This window comes from Zea mays, chromosome 5, assembly GCF_902167145.1.
Source record: "Zea mays cultivar B73 chromosome 5, Zm-B73-REFERENCE-NAM-5.0, whole genome shotgun sequence".
Lineage (NCBI taxonomy): Eukaryota > Viridiplantae > Streptophyta > Magnoliopsida > Poales > Poaceae > Zea > Zea mays.
Genome location: NC_050100.1, coordinates 86,067,264 through 86,088,627, shown reverse-complemented (window position 1 = coordinate 86,088,627; position 21,364 = coordinate 86,067,264). Strand labels below are relative to the sequence as shown.

At 52.8% G+C, this 21,364-nt stretch overlaps 2 protein-coding genes across 2 annotated transcripts; one reads left to right on the top strand and one right to left on the bottom strand.

Moving 5' to 3' along the window:
- The first annotated feature begins 4,013 nt into the window (after positions 1-4,013).
- On the top strand, positions 4,014-6,245 carry LOC100382579 (uncharacterized). Its single transcript, NM_001398740.1, has one exon. It carries the CDS (start codon positions 4,310-4,312, stop codon positions 6,032-6,034), a length of 1,725 nt encoding a protein of 574 aa, NP_001385669.1. The 5' UTR covers positions 4,014-4,309; the 3' UTR covers positions 6,035-6,245.
- A 2,682-nt stretch (positions 6,246-8,927) lies between these two features.
- LOC100382271 (O-fucosyltransferase family protein) lies at positions 8,928-11,561 on the bottom strand. Its single transcript, NM_001175022.1, has 2 exons — positions 11,292-11,561; positions 8,928-10,865 (listed from the first exon to the last, which is right to left on the bottom strand). The coding sequence occupies exon 2, from the start codon at positions 10,568-10,570 to the stop codon at positions 9,242-9,244; it is 1,329 nt and encodes a 442-aa protein (NP_001168493.1). The 5' UTR covers positions 10,571-10,865; positions 11,292-11,561; the 3' UTR covers positions 8,928-9,241.
- Positions 11,562-21,364: the final 9,803 nt, after the last annotated feature.

The window sequence follows — 21,364 nt, the reverse complement described above, 5'->3', positions numbered from 1 at the left end:
AAACTGAATAACACAGTCTCTATCACCGAAGTGATGTTGGATGTGTTGATTGTCTAATCACGAAAATGAAGTTAAGTGTCTGCTTGCTTTCCGTTAACCACTGTAACTGTTTTCAGCCCTCTGGGAGCCTTAGGTTTGTATGGAATTACATTCTGTAGCATCTATTGCAGGAATTCTGAACACTTTCTATTGTATGCCCTGTCTTCTTGCAATAGAGGCAGGTCTCAGGGGATCTGAGAAACAGTCTGATTGTTGCATATAGAAAACATCGTGATCATGTTTGATCTTATTCTTGAACCTTTCTTAGAGGTCTTGTTCTGTTTGAGGAATCTTAGTTTGGGAAGATTGATAGAATCACTTATTTGACTTATCAACCTTTCCTTCTTCTAGACAAACTATGTCACGAGTTGATCTATATAGCACTTGTCCATTTAGACAGGTGTTTTACTGATCATGAAATGTCTCATATTCTGGAATAGCACCCTCAATAGGATCCTGGATGAGACTCTTATTATGATCAAGTACATTACACTTGGATCTTTTTCAATTGACCTTATAGATGCTTTAAGGCGCCATCTTAAGGTCATCCTAAGGTGAGCCTACTGTAGGCTTAATGGGTTTCTCAAAACACAGTGAGGAATCTATTTCATCCACTGTAGTTATCATTTCAATCTTTTCCCGCCATAAGTGACAATAAATACCACATAACGGTTTAATCTGTCTTGTCTGACCAACTAATAGGCCAATATGTGCACTTTTGCAAAGTAAAATAGAAAATATTTAGGACATCTGAAGTAAATACTGAAACATAGAACTTGCATGAATTAAATATTCGACGTTGGTCAAATAATAATCATGTGTGATCTACAAAATTTCTTGTTCTAAAATTCTAAACCATCGTTAGATGATTTAGAAAACTTAATTCTTGTATAAAATGTGGCAACAATATTCGACGTTGGTCAAAATATTCAATCACCACAAAAACTGAATTCTATGCACTTAAAGAGAATTAATCCACGTAGGCTTCATAATAAACAATAGTGCATAGAAAAACAAATAATAATCTGGTTCTAAAATTCTAAAACCATCGTTGGATGATCTAGAATATGTTTATTTCTGTTCAAAATGTGGTAACAATATCTAACGTTGGTTAGAATATTCAATTACCACAAATTTTCTGAATTCTATGCAATTTAGTCAATAAATTAATCAACGTTGGTTTCATAATCAACTGAAAAATTGCATAAAATATTGAATAAAGTACCAAAGTACGCAGCGGAATAAAATAGTCCATAAATATATCTGTAATTTTCTATAACTGAAAAATATTTCTAAGATATTTTCTGAATTTTCTGCACTATTTTTTTTCTTATTTCTTTTCTGTGTTTCTAATTTCTGGAAATAGTAAACAAATTCCCGAAAAAAAAAATTGGAGGCCATTTTGGCTTGATCGGCCTCTTGGCCCATCAAGGCGGCCCACCTTTTGGCCGCTGCCAGCAGGGAGCGCGCGCCCAGGCCGCAACCTGGGCCTGGGCCACGAATCTGGCCTAGCCGCGGGCGCCTCCCGCACCTCCACCTCCATCCAGCGCCGTTAGATATAATCCGACGGTCAGGAGTGCACGGCGCACTATGCAGGTTTTATATATAGCGTGGAGTTCGGGGTGACAGCAAACCCTAGCCATTTTCTTTTCTTATCCCCAGCCGCCACAAAGACAGCCGGCCGCCTGGGAACTTTTTTTCTTTTCTTCTTCCTGGCCGACCGCACCTCCCACTTCTCTCTATTTTTTTTTCCTTGCACCATGGCTTGGCAAACGGATCTAGGCTGGCTTCCTCTCTTTCTGTTCTTCTCCTGCTCTGTTCTTTGCTTCTTTCTTCCCCACCGAACAGCTCAAACCGGTGAGCTAGCCGCTGCCTGAGCGCGCAGCCGGCTCACATATCCGAGGATGACCGGATTAATGTTCAGGGGCATGCGGGTTTTACCGCCGGTGTGCGCGTCCCCTCAGTAGGGCGCGCCGCCGTCGGTCAAACGCCGACAGCTGTCCCTGTTGACAGCAGAGAAAAGGGGTCGACCTCTTGGTCGACTTCTGTGACTGTGCACGCCCAGATCTTATCTCCCTTACCTCTTTGACTCGATCTCGTTCTCTGTGATGTATGAGATGGATCTAATGTAATATTCGGGATCGAGTTATGAGTTGATAGAACGTAGATTTTCTGTGAGGATTTTTTTGTACCTTTTCTAATCTGCTCTGTCATCTAGGCCGTGGATGTAAAAGATCCCGAGCCACTGTGATCTCTGTTGACCCAGATTTAAAACTGATCAGGGTTAGGTTATTAAACCCTAACCCTAAAACATCGATCTGTTTTTACTATCTCGAATCTTCTGGGTTTGGCCGAGACCAAATCTCTGTTAGTGGCCAAAACCCTAGATTTAGGGTTAGGTAAACCCTAACCCGAGAGATAAAAAATATTCTTTCTATTTTAATCTATCTGTTCTCGGGTGATAAACGAAAAAAATAGTTCAATCATGTTGATCCGAGACTTTTCTGTGATCTCATAAAACTGATGCGGATTAGGAGATCTAGGGTTCTTAGGACGGCTTTGATACCATTGTTAGAATCTATACTGCCTAGGATCGATTCCTAAGTCCCTAGAATACCAATCCGTCTGTAACTGAAAGTAAAATCTTGATGACGTGTAGATCTGATCTACTATCTACTGAGAGGAACGGGGAAACACACCTTTATTGTTGTTGCTATCTTCATACCGTCGCCCTGCAGAGAAGCAGCAGGCATCGGGATCCGAGCCGCTGTAGGTTGTCGCGTTTCTAAACACTCCGACGTCTAGGCGATGGGGCCTCTGAGGACTAGGGTTTTGGGGCGAGGTACTAGCGTTAGTTTTTCCTGCGACCCCTTAGTCCTATATATAGCGTCGTGTGTCTGGGGGCTCCAACCGAGGTTAGTGTGGACCCTCCCGATCAAGGGCCCGATTAAAGGAACGATAGTTGGGTTAAGCCCAATCCAGTCTCTATTGACCGGCTGTAGAGGACACACCCAACACACAGCACAGCGCCGACATGCAGTGATTCCCGTGAAATGATCACAATGGTGATCTGTATAGAATAGATCGGTGCATGTACAATCCAATTGCTAGTAAGGCCATTCCTTGATCGTAGTTTCATTTTTATTAAATGAGATGACGTATCACTATATTTGATGACATGACACGATATTTATAATGAAAGATACGGAGAGAGTTTCATGTGATAAGAGAGAATTTTATTTGGATAAAACTTAGGATACATGGTTTTTATAAATAAAAATTGATGTATCACTTTTGGAAACCGTGTAATGAATCTTCTAATGAGAATGGCCTAATAATCAGTAAGTTTATTAGCACGTTTTAGGCTATCTGCACTGAAGAACTGTGAAGGAAACGATACAGATGGAGTAACGTATCCAGTAAAAAAGTCCTACAGCCACTTACTTCACCGTGAGATAGAGTAGAAATTCTCGCTGGTCATGATAGAATATTTTTTAGAGTAAAAATTTAGGTTTGTACGTGTGATTTTAGCTGCCAAATCTAATGCTATTGGAAAACCTTGATCCTGACAAGGATGGCCATGTACTTTACCGTGAAATGGTAGAAGGAATCCTCTGCACCCCCAAATGCCACCTGCCCTTCAATCCCCGGGTCGGGTGCAGAAGCAGATGCACTCAACAATTGCACCAGTCAGCCCATAATGACTCGCTCGCTACTCCGGCTTCCCTGGGCTGACGAGGTGAGGTGAGTGAGGCAGAGGCAGGCCGAGGGGGCGCCCGCGGCGGCTGCTTGCTTTTGTTGCCTTGCTCCCGCTCCAATTTATGGCGATTTTAAATGCCACCAGCGAGGAGTTGGGCGCATCAATGGCGTCGCCTCCCCTCATCACACCTCGTAGCTACTGCTAGCTTCCTCTTCGCTCATCCCCCCCCCCCCCCCCCCCCCCCCCCCCCCCGCGTCGTCCCCTCCGCTTCCTTCAATCCTTCGTCATCCTCCGTCTCTATTCTCCACGTTGGGTTCTCTTGGCGCGCCACTCCCCACAAGAAATGGTACTCTCTTTTTTGGGATTTCCGTTCCACCGGTACCAGCCTTGCCTTGTCTTGGAGTGTTGACATCTCTGCGTGCTCGCTTCGCTGGCCTGCCGCTCGGCGCTTGCTGCTGTTGACCGAGGGTTCCAATTCAAACCTCCTTCTTGGCTGGTCGACGCACTCGTTTTCCCAGCAAAAGCAAAAAGGATCTACTAGGTGGGGCCGACGACGACGAGGCCGGAGGCATGGTGGCGGAGCCGGAGCCGCAACCGCTGGTGCACAAGGTGTTCTCGATGGCGGCGACGTCGCCGTCGTTCTCCTCCTCCAAGAAGGTGCGGCCGGCGGCGAGCGCCAAGGGCGGCGGCGCGGCGGGGGGCGACGGCAGGGTGGGTATCCTGTCCTTCGAGGTGGCGAACGCCATGTCGCGAGCGGCGAGCCTCTACCGCTCGCTCTCCGACGCCGAGGCGGCGCGCCTGCTCGGCCCGCAGTGCCTCGGGAGCCACGCCGTGCGCGCGCTCGTGCCCGGCGACGACGCGCGCCTCCTGGCGCTGGCGCTCGCCGAGAAGCTGGACGCGCTGAACCGCGTGGCGGCGGTGGCCTCGCGCCTCGGCCGCCGGTGCGCGGCCCCGGCGCTCGCGGGCTTCGGCCACGTCTACGCCGACCTCCTGGCCGGCCGCGCCGACGCGGGCGCGCTCGCCGCCGTCGCCTCCCGCTCCGACGCCGCGCCGCTCGTGCGCAGGCTCGACCGCGTCGCCGCCGCCACCGCCGCGCTCTACGCCGAGCTCGACGCGCTCGCCGAGCTCGAGCAGTCGGCGCGGAGGCCGCCCACGGACCAGGCCCGCCGCGCGCTCGAGCAGCGCGCGCGGTGGCGTCGCCACGACGTGCGCCGGCTCAGGGACGCGTCGCTCTGGAACTGGACCTACGACAGGGCCGTGCTCCTGCTCGCGCGCGCCGTGTGCGCCATCTACGGCCGCATCCGCCTCGTGTTCGGCGACCCCGTTCTGGGGCTCGACCTGCTGGCCATGACGGGAGTCGGCGAGTCGGGGCAATGCGAGCAAATCCCGCAGCTCTCCGGTATGGTGGCAGCAGATTCAGGCCCCGTACTCCAAAGCAGTCTCAGCGATGGCAGGTCAGCGCCGATCTGCAGAGTCGATCATCCAGACATGTCGCGGCCAGTGAGTTTTCGGTCGAGCTGTGGAGCCAGCCCCGGGAAGATGTTCATGCACTGCTTGAGCTTGAGTAGCTCAGCGCCATGGACGGACATGCTCGAGGACGAGTTCTCAGAAGATTCCAGCTGCATCAGCAGCACAATCAGATCAGGGATGCTTGCACCATTCAGCAGTGAGCAGGGGGTACCCACCACCACCACCACAACGCCGCCAGCACCGAACAGTGGCAGTATCGGCAGAAAGGCGCGGCGGTTCGGTCCGAAGAGCACGGTGACATCGCTCGCGCCGGCGTCCACGGTCGGCGGCTCCGCCCTCGCGCTGCACTACGCGAACATCGTCATCGTCGTCGAGAAGCTGCTCCGGTACCCGCACCTCGTGGGCGAGGAGGCGCGGGACGAGCTGTACCAGATGCTGCCGCGGAGCCTGAAGCTGGCGCTGAGGAAGAGCCTGAGAGCCCGCGCGAGGAGCACGGCGATCTACGACGCGTTCCTGGCGCACGACTGGCGGGAGACGCTCGAGAAGACGACGCTGGCGTGGCTCGCCCCCATGGCCCACAACACGGTCCGGTGGCAGGCCGAGCGGAGCTTCGAGTTCGAACAGCAGCAGCAGCGGGTCGTGTCGGAGCGGAGCGTGCTGCTGCTGCAGACGCTGTACTTCGCCGACCGGGAGAAGACGGAGGCGGCGGTCTGCGAGCTGCTCGTCGGCCTGAACTACATCTGCCGGTACGAGCGGCAGCAGAACGCGTTGCTTGACTGCTCTAGCAGTGACTTCGATGATTGTGTAGAATGGCAAGTCCAATAGAGCCGAAAGCCAAGGTCAGGTCTCTGCTCTGGTCCGTAGTGTATACAACAAGTGATGTGATTCAGCGAAGGGTACTTGTGATTTGGTTTTGCTTGTTTTCTCTTTTTTTTTGCTACGTTGTTCTTGGCGCATTTTTCACATGATATCATCGTCTATTGTTAGATGAAATGTAGAGGTTTGTGAACTGGAAAGACCCTCTCCGGTTGTGCATAATTAATCTTGTAGAATCATTGTGTGAAGCAACCTGAAAACAGGTTTGGTACTTAGTAAAGTACAGCTGACAGACACTGAAGATAGCAAGACAGTAGTTCTGCTTTGCAAATACAGACACTCAACAGCTTTCAAAGTTGAAACGAGCCATGAACCGACACCTTCTTTGCATGGTGAGTTGCTGCTGACTTGAGCTGTTGAGTCAGTTGAGTGCTACTCTGCACCAGCGCTCTCGATCGTTTTTCAGAGGGTGGCATGCGTGTGTGCTGCTGGTCATCTGACCACGGGGACTGATTGGGATGCGCTTGCTTTGCCAGTACCACTACTGTCCTGTTCCTACTTGGGAGGTTGATTACCATCCAAAAATTCGAACTGATAGCTAGAGCGTTTCTGAATTCCGGGGTACCAGCACAACCGTGCTGACTGGTGTTAGATTGGGAGGAGGCAGATTTGGAGAGCTATCATCCCGGTCCCGGGAACAGCGGGCTGGTGGCGGCGCCAATTGGCAAAGCTCGAGTGGTACCAGCACTGCGCTGCAACTTTGGGGGGGGGGGGGGGGGGGGGGGGGGGGGAGGGGGTTGGCGGCTCAAAGGCTGTGTCAGCTTTTGATCCGGGAGCTGCAAAGCGGAACGCATCACGCATGGGTGTAAAAATCCTACTACCCGACAGACGTATAGACAGTATGGACGGCAGAGCGAAGGGAAATTTGGCAGCAGTTTTCCTATACCAGGTCTCTTGCTCCTCGATGCTCGGTGCTCCAAGCAAACTCAAAAAGATTTTACTATCCAGGGTATATGATTTACAAACAGATGCTTCTGTAATCTCTTGGTACAGGTCCTTAGGCTACAGCGAATAATCATCCTACATAAAATTCTCGGTAACAGCTAGTTTGAAAACTTTGTTTTTTCAAAGAATTTCTATTTTTCTTGAGAAAATAAAAATCTCTCGTAAAAATATGGTTCTCAAACTATTCTAAAAAAACTTCACTGCACTAGATGTTCCCTGAACTAACTATTCCCGGCGGGCGGATAGGTTTCAGTTTGGGTTGGGGATTTCCATCCAGATTGCAGTTCAGGGTCGCATATTAAAGTTTCGGGTTCAGGTGAACGGGCGCTCCGCCAGACCCCGATCCAAGAGAGAAATAAATGTGAGGTTAACCTGATGATTATCATTAGTGTGCCTCCAGTCAAATTATCTTTTAGGTCCGCCCCTTAGACTAGCAGGGGTATAGATGTCCAAATAGATCGGGTTTGCCGGGCGGCTCAAAATCCGGCACGGCACGTAGTGAACCAGGCCCGTACCGACCCGGCTCGGTCACCGGGCCGTGCCTGGACCGAAGGCGTGGCACGACGGGCTAGGCCCGTCACAGCCCGATTTTATTTTTTTTCTATTTTTTTCATATAAATACATATATTATAATTAATATAGAGTATAAAACACAAGAAACATGTGTTTTTGTTGGTTATGTGGGTGTAAATAAATGTTTAGAGCTAATAAATATGGTTTAAACCTTTAAACATGCATACTTTTAGGATATTTTTATCATTTAAACGTCATATATTGTCATTAGCCCGTTAGACTCGTCGGGTCGTGGACCGTGCTGGCACGATTATTAACCTATCGGGTCGTGCTTGGGCCTTGCTTAGGGCCCGTGGGCCAGTACGGCCTACTAGCTAATTCGGGCCGGTCCGGCACGGCCGGCCCATTTAGACATCTATAAGCAGGGGGCGAGGGCAATCCTTCTACTTTGCTAAAACTCGATCGTTATATATCTTTATATTTACTATATTAAAGTAGCAGTTTAAACGTTCGTCGCGCGTCTATTTTGTTTTTTAAAAACCTATATTTTTTTAGAATCAACCCACACTCCTGTAATATCTTCTCTACTATTATAATAGAAGAATTTATGCGAGTGTTTAAACCTTGGTTATTGCTCCACATTCACAACCACCTAATCAATAGAAAACATAAATTTTCACATAATCAATAGAAAACATAAATTTGTTCTTTATTAAAATAAAATTTGTTATATATATAAACCTTAGCAATTATATGCCCGAGCATATGACTAGTTAAAAAAAGACCAGCTCAAGAAAAACCCATGAACCTTTGCACCACCCATATACAACGTAAGGCATCCCCAAATTGGTGATAGCAGACATAATTAAGTTCCATTCAATTCTGTCAAAAACTTTAGCTAAATCTACACGCACTTCAAAAATGATTAAACAGGGCAAGATGCCCATTGCATTTACATTTGAACCAGGAGATAGAAATTCAGTTACATTTATCAAGATTCTAGTTTTAAAGAAAAACAGAAGTGCCAGAGGCTCTAATATAAACTCTAATGGTCATAAAGCAAACAAAATCTTCACTTTGCATTGTGTTCACCCCGCATTGTCTTCATCCCGCAAATACGAAAAGACTGCATGATCTGGTTACTCAATAAAGATAGCTCTCACTGCTACACAGGCTATCCTCATATTATATAAAAATCGGATGGAAGAGAAAAAAAAATCGCCAAATAATCTTCCCACCAACCCCTATTTCTCACACAGTTCCAAACCTGGAGAAATAGCAAGCATCTGGTCCTTTTTGCAAGGAGGTTTACTGCATTGAGGGCGATTGAAATAAAAAAAGTCAGAACACAGCAAACCATCTTAAAAACACACACGCTGCATGTGAACAAAATACACTTGAATGTGTAGGTCTGATTCTGAAACCATAAAAAAACAAAAGGGTCCCAGGTAAAAGCCATCGCGCAGCATTCAGCGTTATACAAACTACAAACTGCCCAACACTGTCAACACTTTTAAGCACATCTAAACTCTTGGCCATAGTCCTTCACAAGTGCGACATGTGGGCTCTAGCTTCGAACACAGAAGCACGTCAAATTAGCTGCACATACTTGCTTCCTTTGCCGATAAAAAGCGAAGTCGGGCAAGGACTCTTCCTCAGGTATACATCATGTTCAGTCAAGTTTGCTATGCGTCAAAGTCAGTGGCATGAGACGTTATTTGTTCCGTAACTTAACCTCTGCAGGCTTGTGTCCGACATATCTGTCATCCATCTCTGTGGTCCACCATCGTCGCCCATGACATTGTACGCATACGACGAAAGCCCGATGTTCTCGCCACACGAGCTCGCCTTTCCCAGGTTGTACAGCCTTTCTGTCCTGGACAGCACTACGAGGTTGGAGAATGTTGAGAAGCTGTTGCCGACAAACACGTCTGCTCTCGAGCACACCTCGAAGTCGATGGCAGACTTTATAAGATATGGCTGACGATCGTAGATGTCAGTAACACCAAGCTTCTTCTTCTCGTAAGCAACCATACCCACTCTCCACCCACTGGTTATTGAATCGTCTTCAAGAAGGCTGTCAGCTACCGCAAGATAAACAACAACCGGCCGACGTAGGTCAGTGATCTGTGAGACCTTATGAATGATCTCTTCTTTACTACTGCAGATTTCATGTGACTTGGACCGCTGCTCCCACTTCTTGCAATGTATCATCCAATCTTTTTCTATTCTCATGTGAACAGCAACATACGGTACAGGCGGATTCGTTGAGCTATCTCTCCTCTGCTTACTATGAGAACCCCCAGCTTCATGTCTTGCTCTTTGGCCTGCCTCTCTAATCTTGGATATCACCTTGACCACTTCGGTTTCTATCTCAGGAACTAAGACAAGGCAATCGAAGATTTTGGCATAGTCTTTGACTGGCCAGTGGTCAGGCCACAGAAATGGATTTTTCCCAACGATTTCAATGACTTCAGAGTCATCCACATTGCTGCCTATGGATTGCTGTAGTTGATCCAAATCTCTGTCTGCCGTCCACCTTCTACCGGTCCCCTTTTGGAGTTTGAAGGGCTCTGTCCGATTTGAAACTTCTGAATACTGAGCTAACCTTACGAAGCCATGGCAACGCGCATTGAACTTGTTAAAGTCAAACACTTTGTCAAAACTGACAGGCTGCAGCAAGTCAACCTCTTTGTAGAAGAGAGAAGCACTCAAGCTTGGCATGAGAAGGGATCTGTTCAGGAATCTTGCAGTCAAGCATGCTCTGGCGAATGCAATCTTCTGATTGTTCAACCCCCATATGATCTGTGGGACCTCAAGAAACTTGTCTCGTCTAATTCTAGGAAGCAAGTCAGGGGCTGTGGACTCGTAAAATTCTTTCTTCTCAGATGAATCTATAGCAAGAAAAGGAGATACAATTGCTCTCAACAAAATAAGGGCAATCACTATCAGAAGGCCTTTACAGATGACAGGTCTTGCGGGCATGCTAAAGAGCTTGAGATGCTTAAGCTCAAGTAGAATGTTCATCGGACCGTTTATTCAAACCCTTCTCGTCCTTTTAGCACCCAACCATGTCAACTATGTCATTACCAACGACCATGGTGCACGATAAACATCTACCCTCGAAAACTTTCAGATGAAGAGCAAGCTATGCTGCAATTTAATGGAAATCAATAACCAAGCACACTTCAATTGATAACTTGACAAATTTACCCCGACCAATGCTGGCAAGTTGGGATGTTTCGGAACGGTAATATCAGCATACTTGATGATATTTCTGCGTGCCCAATTTAGCACATGCTCGATACAAAAGGCTGCAAGCCTGCAAATACAGAGCAAAATAAAAAAAAGAATTCAATCATTTTAGCTGTTACGGATTTCCATTCCTGATATTATAATTTCACTTCTAATGGAAAGAAAAAAGATAGCCACAAAGAGGATCATTTTTTCCCACACTGAATTTACTAATGGATATTAGCATGCAGAGAAGCTCATAAATGAACTTGTGCAAGCTAGCAGTACTCTGAGCAGGTCACACAGAATCCCATGGATCACAGGACCCATTTGAGAACTCGTGTCGCGCTGAACTGGGCCATTAAAGTAACTGGAGTGGCAAGCACGATCAATTGAGAATGTGCTGTGTGTGGGTTATTGCAGAATGATTCATACTCGAGTACGGAACAAACCATAGTACAGTACCAAAGCGAAATGAACGGCCCCCTGTAAATTAGTCTAGGGAATTGCTCACCAACGGTGGAAATTAGCACGGATGGATCCCCAAGGACTGAGGCGAGGAGAAAGGGCAGGATTCCCTGGACATCGCGTGGCTCCTGTCGCCGGCGGCGACCTCTCCGCCCCACGGCGAGCTCGTCCGGCGGCGGGAGAGGCGGGGCGTGACCACCGGCCGGCGGGGCGGAGGGGGCGCGAGATCTAGGGGTTGGAGACGGGTCCGGTGCCCCGAGGCGCGGCGGAGGCGGCGGGGAAGAGGTCGGCCGGCAACCGCGGAGGTGGAGATCGCAAGCGTGTGAGAGGGTCTCGGCTACAGGTTGCGTGAGGAGACGTCCGCGCGGATGGGAATGGGACGGAATTCGTGAGTCGTGACCCGAGTTGGAAGCAAAACTGGCGTCTCGGCTACAGGTTGCAAGAGACTCGGGTCCCTGACCCGCTCCCCCTCTGCTCGCCGGTGAAGTCCGACGCCCCAGGCGTCCAACGGTTCCCTCTCAAGGACCCTGCCCAAAGTCTCATGTTAAACTAAACCATATTTAAATTGTATCTTGTTATTTTGTCGTATCAAACATCGATTGTATCATTTAATTTAATCTAAACAAATAATCTGGCCCTCCTCTTTTGATCCACTTTTGGATCCGCCACTGGATCAACCTATAGATGACCAACTAGTCAGTTGCCCGTACGTTGCAACGGCTTACAACAATACCCATGTAAACTATCCACAAAAAAATCAAGATTTTTTATTAATTGTCTCCACTCTCCGTATAATATTTTTTGATTTGGCTAACTGATATTATTATTTACCTCATCCAATATGTCTTGATACAACACGACCAATAAAGTGAGCGATTAGAAGAGAGTTCACAATGACTGACTAAACGAACAAATATCATAAAATGACATAATTCCACCATACATAGACTAAATAAGAGAAAGTTTGTGAGCTCAAGTTTCTAAAATAAGTCACATGAACTCAAACTTATGAAAAAGATAGATCAAATTATGGAGTGATTGCTAAAGTCAGGCATCAATAAAAACTGGATGCGCTCCATATAAATTATGCTACTTCGTAGCAATTACTAACGTTTAAAACCAACAAATAACCTTTTATTTTACTGTTAGTGTGACAAATCATTGTTGTCTCATCCAATTCATCATCCTCAAATACCATGAAGTCAATTGCGCTAATGTGGTCTCAGAAACGACCTAATGCTTGCAAGAGACAAGAACGTCATGCCGTGCTTGGGCTGTAGCCTCGGCCCGTAGTGCTGGTCCGGCCCGACACGATAATATTTTCTTATTACAAAAAAATGTATATACATATATATATATTTTATATTCAAAATTTAAACATTTGAGCATGATGTTCTACTGGTTATACAGCTTTACCTAGTGTCTTCCGCCCTTCTTCCATCAGTCATCGGTTCGAACCTCACCTCATGCACCGTTTTTTAATATTTTACGCTGATTTAATCAAATGGGTTGACGGGAGTTGTGGCCCGCGTGCGTCTGGTCCGACCGCTGTTTGGGCATCTATAGACGTGCAGCAGATTAATTTGAAATAGTTGTGAGGGGTTATTTGTAAAAAATGACACGGGACGACCGTTGAAACTGGGGCTTTAAGTATAGTATAGATAAGCACGAGGTCCGCGAGCCCGGCACGAAGCCCGCTGTTTGGGCCCAATCCGAGCTCGGCACGACCCGGTTCTATGCGGACCCAGGCCGGCCCGGCATGAATAAGCGGGTCGGGCTCGGACAAGAAACTAGGCACGGTGGGCTAGCCCGGCACGGCTCATTTACCTCTAAGCTCGTTAAGCCCGCTTTTTTGCAATAAACCGTACTTACCGGCCGCTTAGCCCGTTTTCCGCCGTTTTTCCATGCTAAACGGGCTGGTCCGTTTAGAACCGCTGCGGGGCGGGCTCGGACAGAAAAATGAGCCCGCAAGCTTAGACGGTCCGGACCAGTTTTCTAACCATGTCTGGTGGGTCAGGTCCAAAACGGGGCGAGCTTCACTAGACCCAGACCGGGCCGGGCGGCCCGTCTGGCCATCTCTAGATCAACCCCACATTATATCTAACACAATCACAGCAAAACAGAACCTTAGCCACGAAGGGCCCTAAAATTTTCTCTGTTTTTTTTGTTTATATTAGCTGCAGACTTTGGACTAGACTAGTTTCCCTTCGTATTTTAAGGGCATGTTTAGTTCAGTCGTAGAATTATGAAAATTTGATTCTAGCGGTGAGATATGACAAAACTGTTGTGAGCTGACAATTATGAGAAATCTAAACTATGTTTAGTTAATACTCTCTTCGTCACAAATTAGAATTCGTCTGACTTTTTTTCCACATTTGACCGATTTATCCTATTTATTTATTTATTGCGAAAAATAAAAATTTAAAGCCATTTAAAGTATATTATATATGTCGGCGTTTCGAAACCCGGGGGGTCCCTGGACCGACGAGTAAATTGTCGTCGCGTGTCCCAGCCCAGATGGGTCGGCGCGAGACGGAGCGCGAAGAGGGGAGGCAGCAGGAGGGAGACGGGCGTGAGAGGTGGAAATCCCGCGGCCTTCGTGTTTGTCCCGCGCCCAGGTCGGGTGCGCTTGCAGTAGGGGGTTACAAGCGTCCACGCGGGAGGGAGCGAGCGGCCTCACGCGAGCGTCGTCCCGTCCTTCCCCGCGCGGCCAACCCTCTGTAAGAGGGCCCTGGTCCTTCCTTTTATAGGCGCAAGGAGAGGATCCAGGTGTACAATGGGGGGTGTAGCAGCGTGCTAACGTGTCTAGCGGAGGAGAGCTAGTGCCCTAAGTACATGCCATGTGACAGCCGAAGAGGTTTTGGCACCCGGTTCGTGTGGTGTCGTGGCCGTCGGAGGAGCGCTGGAGCCTGGCGGAAGGACAACTGTCGGGGCTGTCGAGTCCTTGCTGACGTCCTCTTGCTTCCGTAAGGGGGCTGAGAGTCGCCGCCGTCATCGGGCGTGCGGGGCGCCATCATTACTTGTCTGGCGGAGCGAGCCAGACGGGACGCCGGTCTTGTTCCCCGTAGCCTGAGTCAGCTTGGGGTAGGGTAATGATGGGGCCTCCTGTTGACGTGGTCGGTCCATGCCCTGGGTTGGGCGACGTGGAGGCTCCTCCGAGGTCGAGGTCGAGTCTGTCTTCTGAGGCCGAGGTCGAGTCCGAGCCCCCGGGTCGGGCGAGGCGGAGACCGTCGGCTAAGGCCAGGGCTGAGTCCGAGCCCTAGGGTCGGGCGAATCGGAGTTCGTCGTCTTCCGGGGCTGAGCCCGAGTCCGAGCCCTAGGGTCGGGCGAAGCGGAGTTCGTCGTCTTCCGGGGCTGAGCCCGAGTCCGAGCCCTGGGGTTGGGCGAAGCGGGGTTCGTCGTCTTCCAGGGCTGAGCCCGAGTCCGAGCCCTGGGGTCGGGTGAAGCGGGGTTTGTCGTCTTCCGGGGCTGAGCCCGAGTCCAAGCCCTGGGGTCGGGCGAAGCGGAGTCCGTCGTCTTCTGGGGCTGAGCCCGAGTCCGAGCCCTGGGGTTGGGCGAAGCGGAGTTCGTCGTCTTCCGGGGCTGAGCCCGAGTCCGAGCCCTGGGGTCGGGCGAAGCGGAGTGCGTCGTCTTTCGGGGCTGTGCCCGAGTCTGAGCCCTGGGGTCAGGCGAAGTGGGGTTCGTCGTCTTCCGGGGCTGAGCCCGAGTCCGAGCCCTGGGGTCGGGCGAAGCGGAGTCTGTCGTCTTCTGGGGCTGAGCCCGAGTCCAAGCCCTGGGGTCGGGCGAAGCGGAGTTCGTCGTCTTCCGGGGCTGAGCCCGAGTCCGAGCCCTGGGGTCGGGCGAAGCAGAGTTCGTCGTCTTCCGGGGCTGAGCCCGAGTCCGAGCCCTGGGGTCGGGCGAAGCGGAGTTCGTCGTCTTCCGGGGCTGAGCCCGAGTCCGAGCCCTGGGGTCGGGCGAAGCGGAGTTCGTCGTCTTCCGGGGCTGAGCCCGAGTCCGAGCCCTGGGGTCGGGCGAAGCGGAGTTTCCTATGGCGCCTGAGGCCGGGCCTGGCTGCTGTCAGCCTCACTCTGTCGAGTGGCACATCAGTCGGAGCGGCGCAGGCGGCGCTGTCCTCTTGTCAGACCGGTCAGTGGAGCGGCGAAGTGACTACGGTCACTTCGGCTCTGTCGACTGGAGGGCGTGCGTCAGGATAAAGGTGTCAGACCACCTTTGCATTAAATGCCCCTGCGATTTGGTCGGTTGGCGTGGCGATTTGGCCAAGGTTGCTTCTTGGTGAAGACTGGGCCTCGGGCGAGCCGAAAGTATGTCTGTTGCGGGAGGGGGGCCTCGGGCGAGACGTAGATCCTCCGGGGTCGGCTGCCCTTGCCCGAGGCTGGGCTCGGATGAGGCGTGATCGAGTCCCTCGAATGGACCGATCCTTGACTTAGTCGCACCCATCAGGCCTTTGCAGCTTTGTGCTGATGGGGGTTACCAGCTGAGAATTAGGAGTCTTGAGGGTACCCCTAATTATGGTCCCCGACAGTAGCCCCCGAGCCTCGAAGGGAGTGTTAATACTCGCTTGGAGGCTTTTGTCGCACTTTTTTGCAAGGGGACCAGCCTTTCTCGGTTGCATTTTGTTCCGGTGGGTGCGCGCGAGCGCACCCGCCGGTTGTAGCCCCCGAGGCCTCGGAGGAGTGGTTTGACTCCTCCGAGGTCTTAATGCCTCGCGCAATGCTTCGGCTGGTCTGGTCGTTCCTTCATGCGAGCTGGCCGTAGCCCGGGTGCACGGTCAGGTCCCAAGTTCTCGGGCTGGTATGTTGACGCTGTCAATGGTCTGGCCAGAGCCGGGTTCGCGAGAGCAGCCCCCGAGCCTCTGCACAGGGTGAGAGGACGGTCAAGGACAGACTCGACTTTTTTACATACGCCCCTGCGTCGCCTTTCCGCAAGGAGGAGGGGGGAAAGCGCCATGTTGCCCTCGGAGGGCGCCAAACATGGTGTCTCCGGTGAGCTGCTGGTGGGTAATTCGAGTGGACGCCCGTGCCCCATTTGTTAGGGGTCGGCTAGAGGCCCGGAGGCGCGCTCCAAAAGTACCTGCGGGTGATCTGCCGGACCCGGTCCCCTTTCGACGGGGTCCGAGGGCTCGATGCCTCCCTCTGATGGGATTCCGTTACAAGATCGTTCCCGCTGGTCTCGGAAATGTCCTAGGGTACCTCGGGAGCGTAGCCCGAGCCTTGGTTATGTATCGAACGTACCCAGGGTCATCCCTCGCTCTGTGTCTGAGGCGGCTGTGAACCCTTCGAGGGCCAGCCTACGAACCCCTGATCAGTAGTGGGCGCGGAGCCCGAGTGGCCTGAGGCGGCCGTTGAACCCTTCCGAGGGGCCGGCCTTCGAACCTCTGACCAGTAGTGGGTGTGGAGCCCACGCGCTCTGAGGCGGCTGTTAAACCCCTCCGAGGGGCCAGCCTTTGAACCTCTGATCAGTAGGGAGGCTCGAGGCTTGTTTCCTTCACGGAGAAGGATCCTTTTCGGGGTATCCCCCTTTCCCGGTCCCTGTTGTAAGAGAGAGAAAGAGGAAAAGGAAAAGGATACGAAATCGAACGACGTGGCGTACCTTTTTTGAAGCGGTCATTATGGCGAAGGCGAAGCGTCGCTCGCTTCTCCTGCCAGAGGCGCCGCCTGTCCCGCCGCGGAGTTAATGCGATGGGGCGAGTGGTTCGCGAGGTGGCCGTTGCGCGTGCGCGAGCCGTTCGAGGAACGGAACACGGGCGCGCCGTCTTCACGCGGTGAGAGAGGGTTCTCTCACTGCCCCTGGATGGGACATAAGCTTGGCTGATGACGTGACCACTGCTCCTGCCCGCCTACCACCGCCATTACTGCCGGCCCATTTTTGGCCGTATTAACCGTCGCGCCAGGCTGGCACTGCTGGGTCGTACGCTGGGTTGCCTCGAGTCGCGGTACTGGTTCCGCAGTCGAGGAGGCGTGGTAGTGGTGCGAGTGGCGTTGCAGTTGCTCGCACGCAGCAACCGGCGCGCCGGTCGCATGACGCGTGGGCCTGGGCCTCCATGCTGGGTGCGTTGGAAGTCGGAGGGGCGCGCCCACTTGGCGCGGTTGCATGCCGCCTGCACGGCTGTCCGCCCTTTCACCCGCTGGTCTAGGCGAAAGTGGAGGAATGCTTGTAACCGCTGGGCGGTTGCATGCACCGCGCGCGGCGGTTTGGCTTCTTCCGCCCTGGGCCAGTTTGCATGACGCGTGGGACCCAGCCCCCGCGCTGTAGGGGGAGGACCTTGGAGCGTGTTGGAGAGGACTCAGCCCACGACGGCTGGGGACGCAAGTAGGGAGAGTCACCTTTAAAAGGAGGGTGACCCCCTTGAAAGGCGACCATGTCTTCGCGCTCCCTTATGCATCGTGTCTTTCCACCTTCCGAGCCCCCGGATGGGGGACACCCGCAATCCTTCCGCCTTGTCGTTGGAGGAACGCAACTTCGTGGAAGTTGGTACCTTTCAGCCATCGTTCGGCTTCAAGGATTTTCATCATGCAGCCCGGCTGCACCCCTTCGCCGGCGGTCACCCAAGACGGTGACCTCCAGTTCGATGGCGGGGAAAAGCAAGCCGGGCTACGGCCTCTACCCCTCCCTCAGCTTCAAGGATTTTCATCATCAGTGCTGGGGAGGGGAGTGTGCCGAGTTGGGGTCGGTTCCTGCGCGGGCGGCGACCCGCTCCTTCCCTCAGTGATCGGGGGGAAGGGCGTTCGCCGTTCGTGGCGCTGGCAGCTGCCGCGTGCCTGGCTCTCTGACCCGAGTGGCTTCGGAGCCGCTCCCGGCGCCGCCTTCCGCCACGGCAGCTGGAAGAGGTTCTTCCACCGACGAGATAGCTGGTGCCGCCCACGGACTGGCATCCAACTCTACGGCCTTCTGCCCGTCCTTGCCTCTCGAGTGAGGGCATGGGCGAGGGCCTCATGGCAGCAGCATCCGCCCTGAGGTCATCGCTGCTGCTGTTCGGCCCCCGGTGCAGAAGTCGTCGTCGTCGCCGCTACTGGAGCGGGCGACGACGAGCCGTTCGTCGGTCTTATGTTGCTCCACAGGCCCCCCAATCGCGTGGGGTTGTTCGTACTTGCGGAGGTGGAACCGGGGTTCCGTTTGTAATGGCACCTTGAATGTCGGTCTTTTGTTCATTGTGGCTGTCGGGGCCTGAACATGTATGTATTTTCGGCGCGGAGCCGTGTTTTTTCCTCATTTCGAGCACTAAGACTCGTCCGTCGGCTAACAGAACCGCTTCACCAAGCGTGAGTCGCCCAGTGCAAAGGTGACGAGTGAGGTATCCGTATCCCGGAGGCGTAGGAGTCCCTCGGCTCGGTTGGCCTTGCTGTCCGAGGCTTCTCTTGCTTAGTTAAAGGAACCCCTCGGCCGCTCTTCGATGAGCCGAAGCCAGGGGTAGCGGTGTCAGCACAGACAGAGGCAGAGTTGGCTCAAAAAGAAGACTTGGTCGGCCAGAGCCTGGCCGGGTCGTCCACTGGCGGGACCGACGCCGGAATTGAGTTGCCGAGGCCTCGGGCCGGGCTGATGTCTTCGGGGGACAGCTGGCCGAGGCCTCGGGGTGACCGGTCGAGCCGTCTGCTCGAGCCAGATTCCTGGAGAAGACCCTGGCGGCGATGGTCTGGGCATGGTGATGATGTCGTCCTTCAGAGTAGAGATTCTCCGACTGCGTCGCCGTCCGAGGCTAGGTTGGACCTCGCCGAAGGTGTAGTTGACGTCGAGGGTGCTGCTGCTCCCTTCAACTATCAAGATCCGAGCCTGCAGGATCGGATTATCTTGTAGTGTGTGTTTTCTGCGGCCGCCGAGGCCCAAACACACCATCGTCGTGTTGTAAAGCTGCGTCTCTTTTCCCCTTGTTTCGAGTATCTGGACTTTTTTGCCGGTAACAGAATTGTCTGTGCGAGCGAGAGTTGCTTTTCACGGAAGGCGATGAGTGAGGTATCCGTATCCCGGAGGCGTAGGAATCCCTCGGCTCGGTCGGCCTCGCCGCTTACGCGCACTCTTACCCATCCATAGGGTTCTGTCACCGACGCAGTCGAGAAGGCCCGAAGAATCGTTTCGGCAGAGGAGCTTTCAAGCGTGAAGACTTGTTCGGTCCGCGGAATCACTTATCTGAACGCGAGTTACTTATCGCAGAAGGTGATGAGTGAGGTATCCGTATCCCGGAGGCGTAGGAGTCCCTCGGCTCGGTCAGCCTTGGCTGCTTACGTGTACTCCGCCGTTTTCAGGATCCACTTTCGAAGTAGTCGAAAAGCACGAAAGATATTCTGGCAGAAAATATCTTTTTTCGAGGGAAATTTCGACGCAGAGGGGGTTCCCCCCTTTTAGCCCCCGAGGGAGGGTCGGGCTTTGCCGAGGCAAGGCTGACCCTTCCTTGATGACTAAACTTTGCGTGGGAACGAGGCATACGAACAACTTGAAAGCATCTTAAGGGTAGAAGCGACGTAGCTGTTGGATGTTCCAAGCGTTGCTGTAGACCTCGCCTTGACTGTTGGCCAGCTTGTATGTTCTGGGCTTCAGAACTTTGGCGATGATGAACGGCCCCTCCCAGGGAGGCATGAGCTTGTGCCGCCCTCGGACGTCTTGTCGCAGCCGAAGCACCAGGTCGCCCACCTGGAGGTCTCGGGACCGAACCCCTCGGGCATGGTAGCGTCGCAGGGACTGCTGGTACCGCGCCGAGTGTAGTAAGGCCATGTCCCGAGCCTCTTCCAGCTGGTCTAGTGAGTCTTCTCGATTAGCTTGATTTCTTTGGTCGGCGTAGGCCCTCGTCTTTGGGGAACCGTATTCTAAGTCTGTGGGCAGGATGGCCTCGGCCCCATAGACTAGAAAGAACGGCGTGAAGCCCGTGGCTCTGCTCGGCGTTGTCCTCAGACTCCAGACCACCGAGGGGAGTTCCTTCATCCATCGCTTGCCGAACTTGTTGAGGTCGTTGTAGATCCGAGGATTGAGTCCTTGTAGAATCATGCCGTTGGCACGCTCTACTTGCCCATTCGTCATGGGGTGAGCCACGGCGGCCCAGTCCACCCGGATGTGGTGATCCTCGCAGAAGTCCAGGAACTTTCTGCCGGTGAACTGGGTGCCGTTGTCGGTGATGATGGAGTTCGGGACCCCAAAGCGATGGATGATGTTGGTGAAGAATGCCACCGCCTGTTCAGACCTGATGCTGTTTAGGGGTCGGACCTCGATCCACTTGGAGAATTTGTCGATGGCAACCAACAGGTGCGTGTAGCCCCCGGGTGCCTTCTGCAAGGGGCCGACGAGGTCCAGACCCCACACAGCAAAAGGCCAGGTGATGGGTATCGTCTGCAGGGCCTGAGCGGGCAGGTGGGTCTGCCTTGCGTAGAACTGACACCCTTCGCAGATGCGGACAATTCTAGTGGCGTCGGCCACCACCGTCGGCGAGTAGAAACCTTGTCGGAAGGCGTTTCCAACAAGGGCTCGAGGTGCTGCGTGATAGCCGCAAGCCCCCGAGTGTATCTCTTGCAGGAGCTCCTGGCCTTCGGCGATGGAAATGCATCGCTGGAGGATGCCTGAAGGGCTGCGGTGGTAGAGTTCCTTCCCGTCCCCCAGCAAGACAAACGACTTGGCGTGCCGCGCCAACCGCCAAGCTTCGGCTCGGTCGAGGGGTAGCTCTCCTCGGTGGAGATATTGCAGGTACGGGGTCTGCCAGTTTCGATTAGGCGTGACCCCGCTTCGCTCCTCCTCGACGCGCAGTGCCTCACCCTCGGGGGCCGAGGGTACCTCGGGCTGAGCTGAGGGTGCCTCGGGTTGAGCCGAGGGTGCCTCGGGCCGAGCCGAGGGTACCTCGGACTGTGCCGAGGGTGCTTCGGACTGAGCCAAGGGTACCTCGGACTGAGCCGAGGGTGTCTCGGGCTGTGCCGAGGCCTTCTCGGGCTCGGACGTGTCGTCGGTCTTGACGGAGGGTTGATGCAGGTCCCGGGAGAAGACGTCCGGGGGAACCGTTGTTCGCCCCGAGGCTATTTTAGCCAGCTCGTCCGCAGTCTCGTTGTAGCGTCAGGCGATGTGGTTGAGCTCGAGCCCGTAGAACTTGTCTTCTAGGCGCCGAACCTCATCGCAGTAGGCTTCCATCTTCGGGTCGCGACAGTGGGA

Bases quoted from the DNA above. Each gene is read 5' to 3' on its own strand.
- LOC100382579 (NM_001398740.1), top strand. From the start codon at position 4,310: ATGGTGGCGGAGCCGGAGCCGCAACCGCTGGTGCACAAGGTGTTCTCG.
- LOC100382271 (NM_001175022.1), bottom strand. From the start codon at position 10,570: ATGAACATTCTACTTGAGCTTAAGCATCTCAAGCTCTTTAGCATGCCC.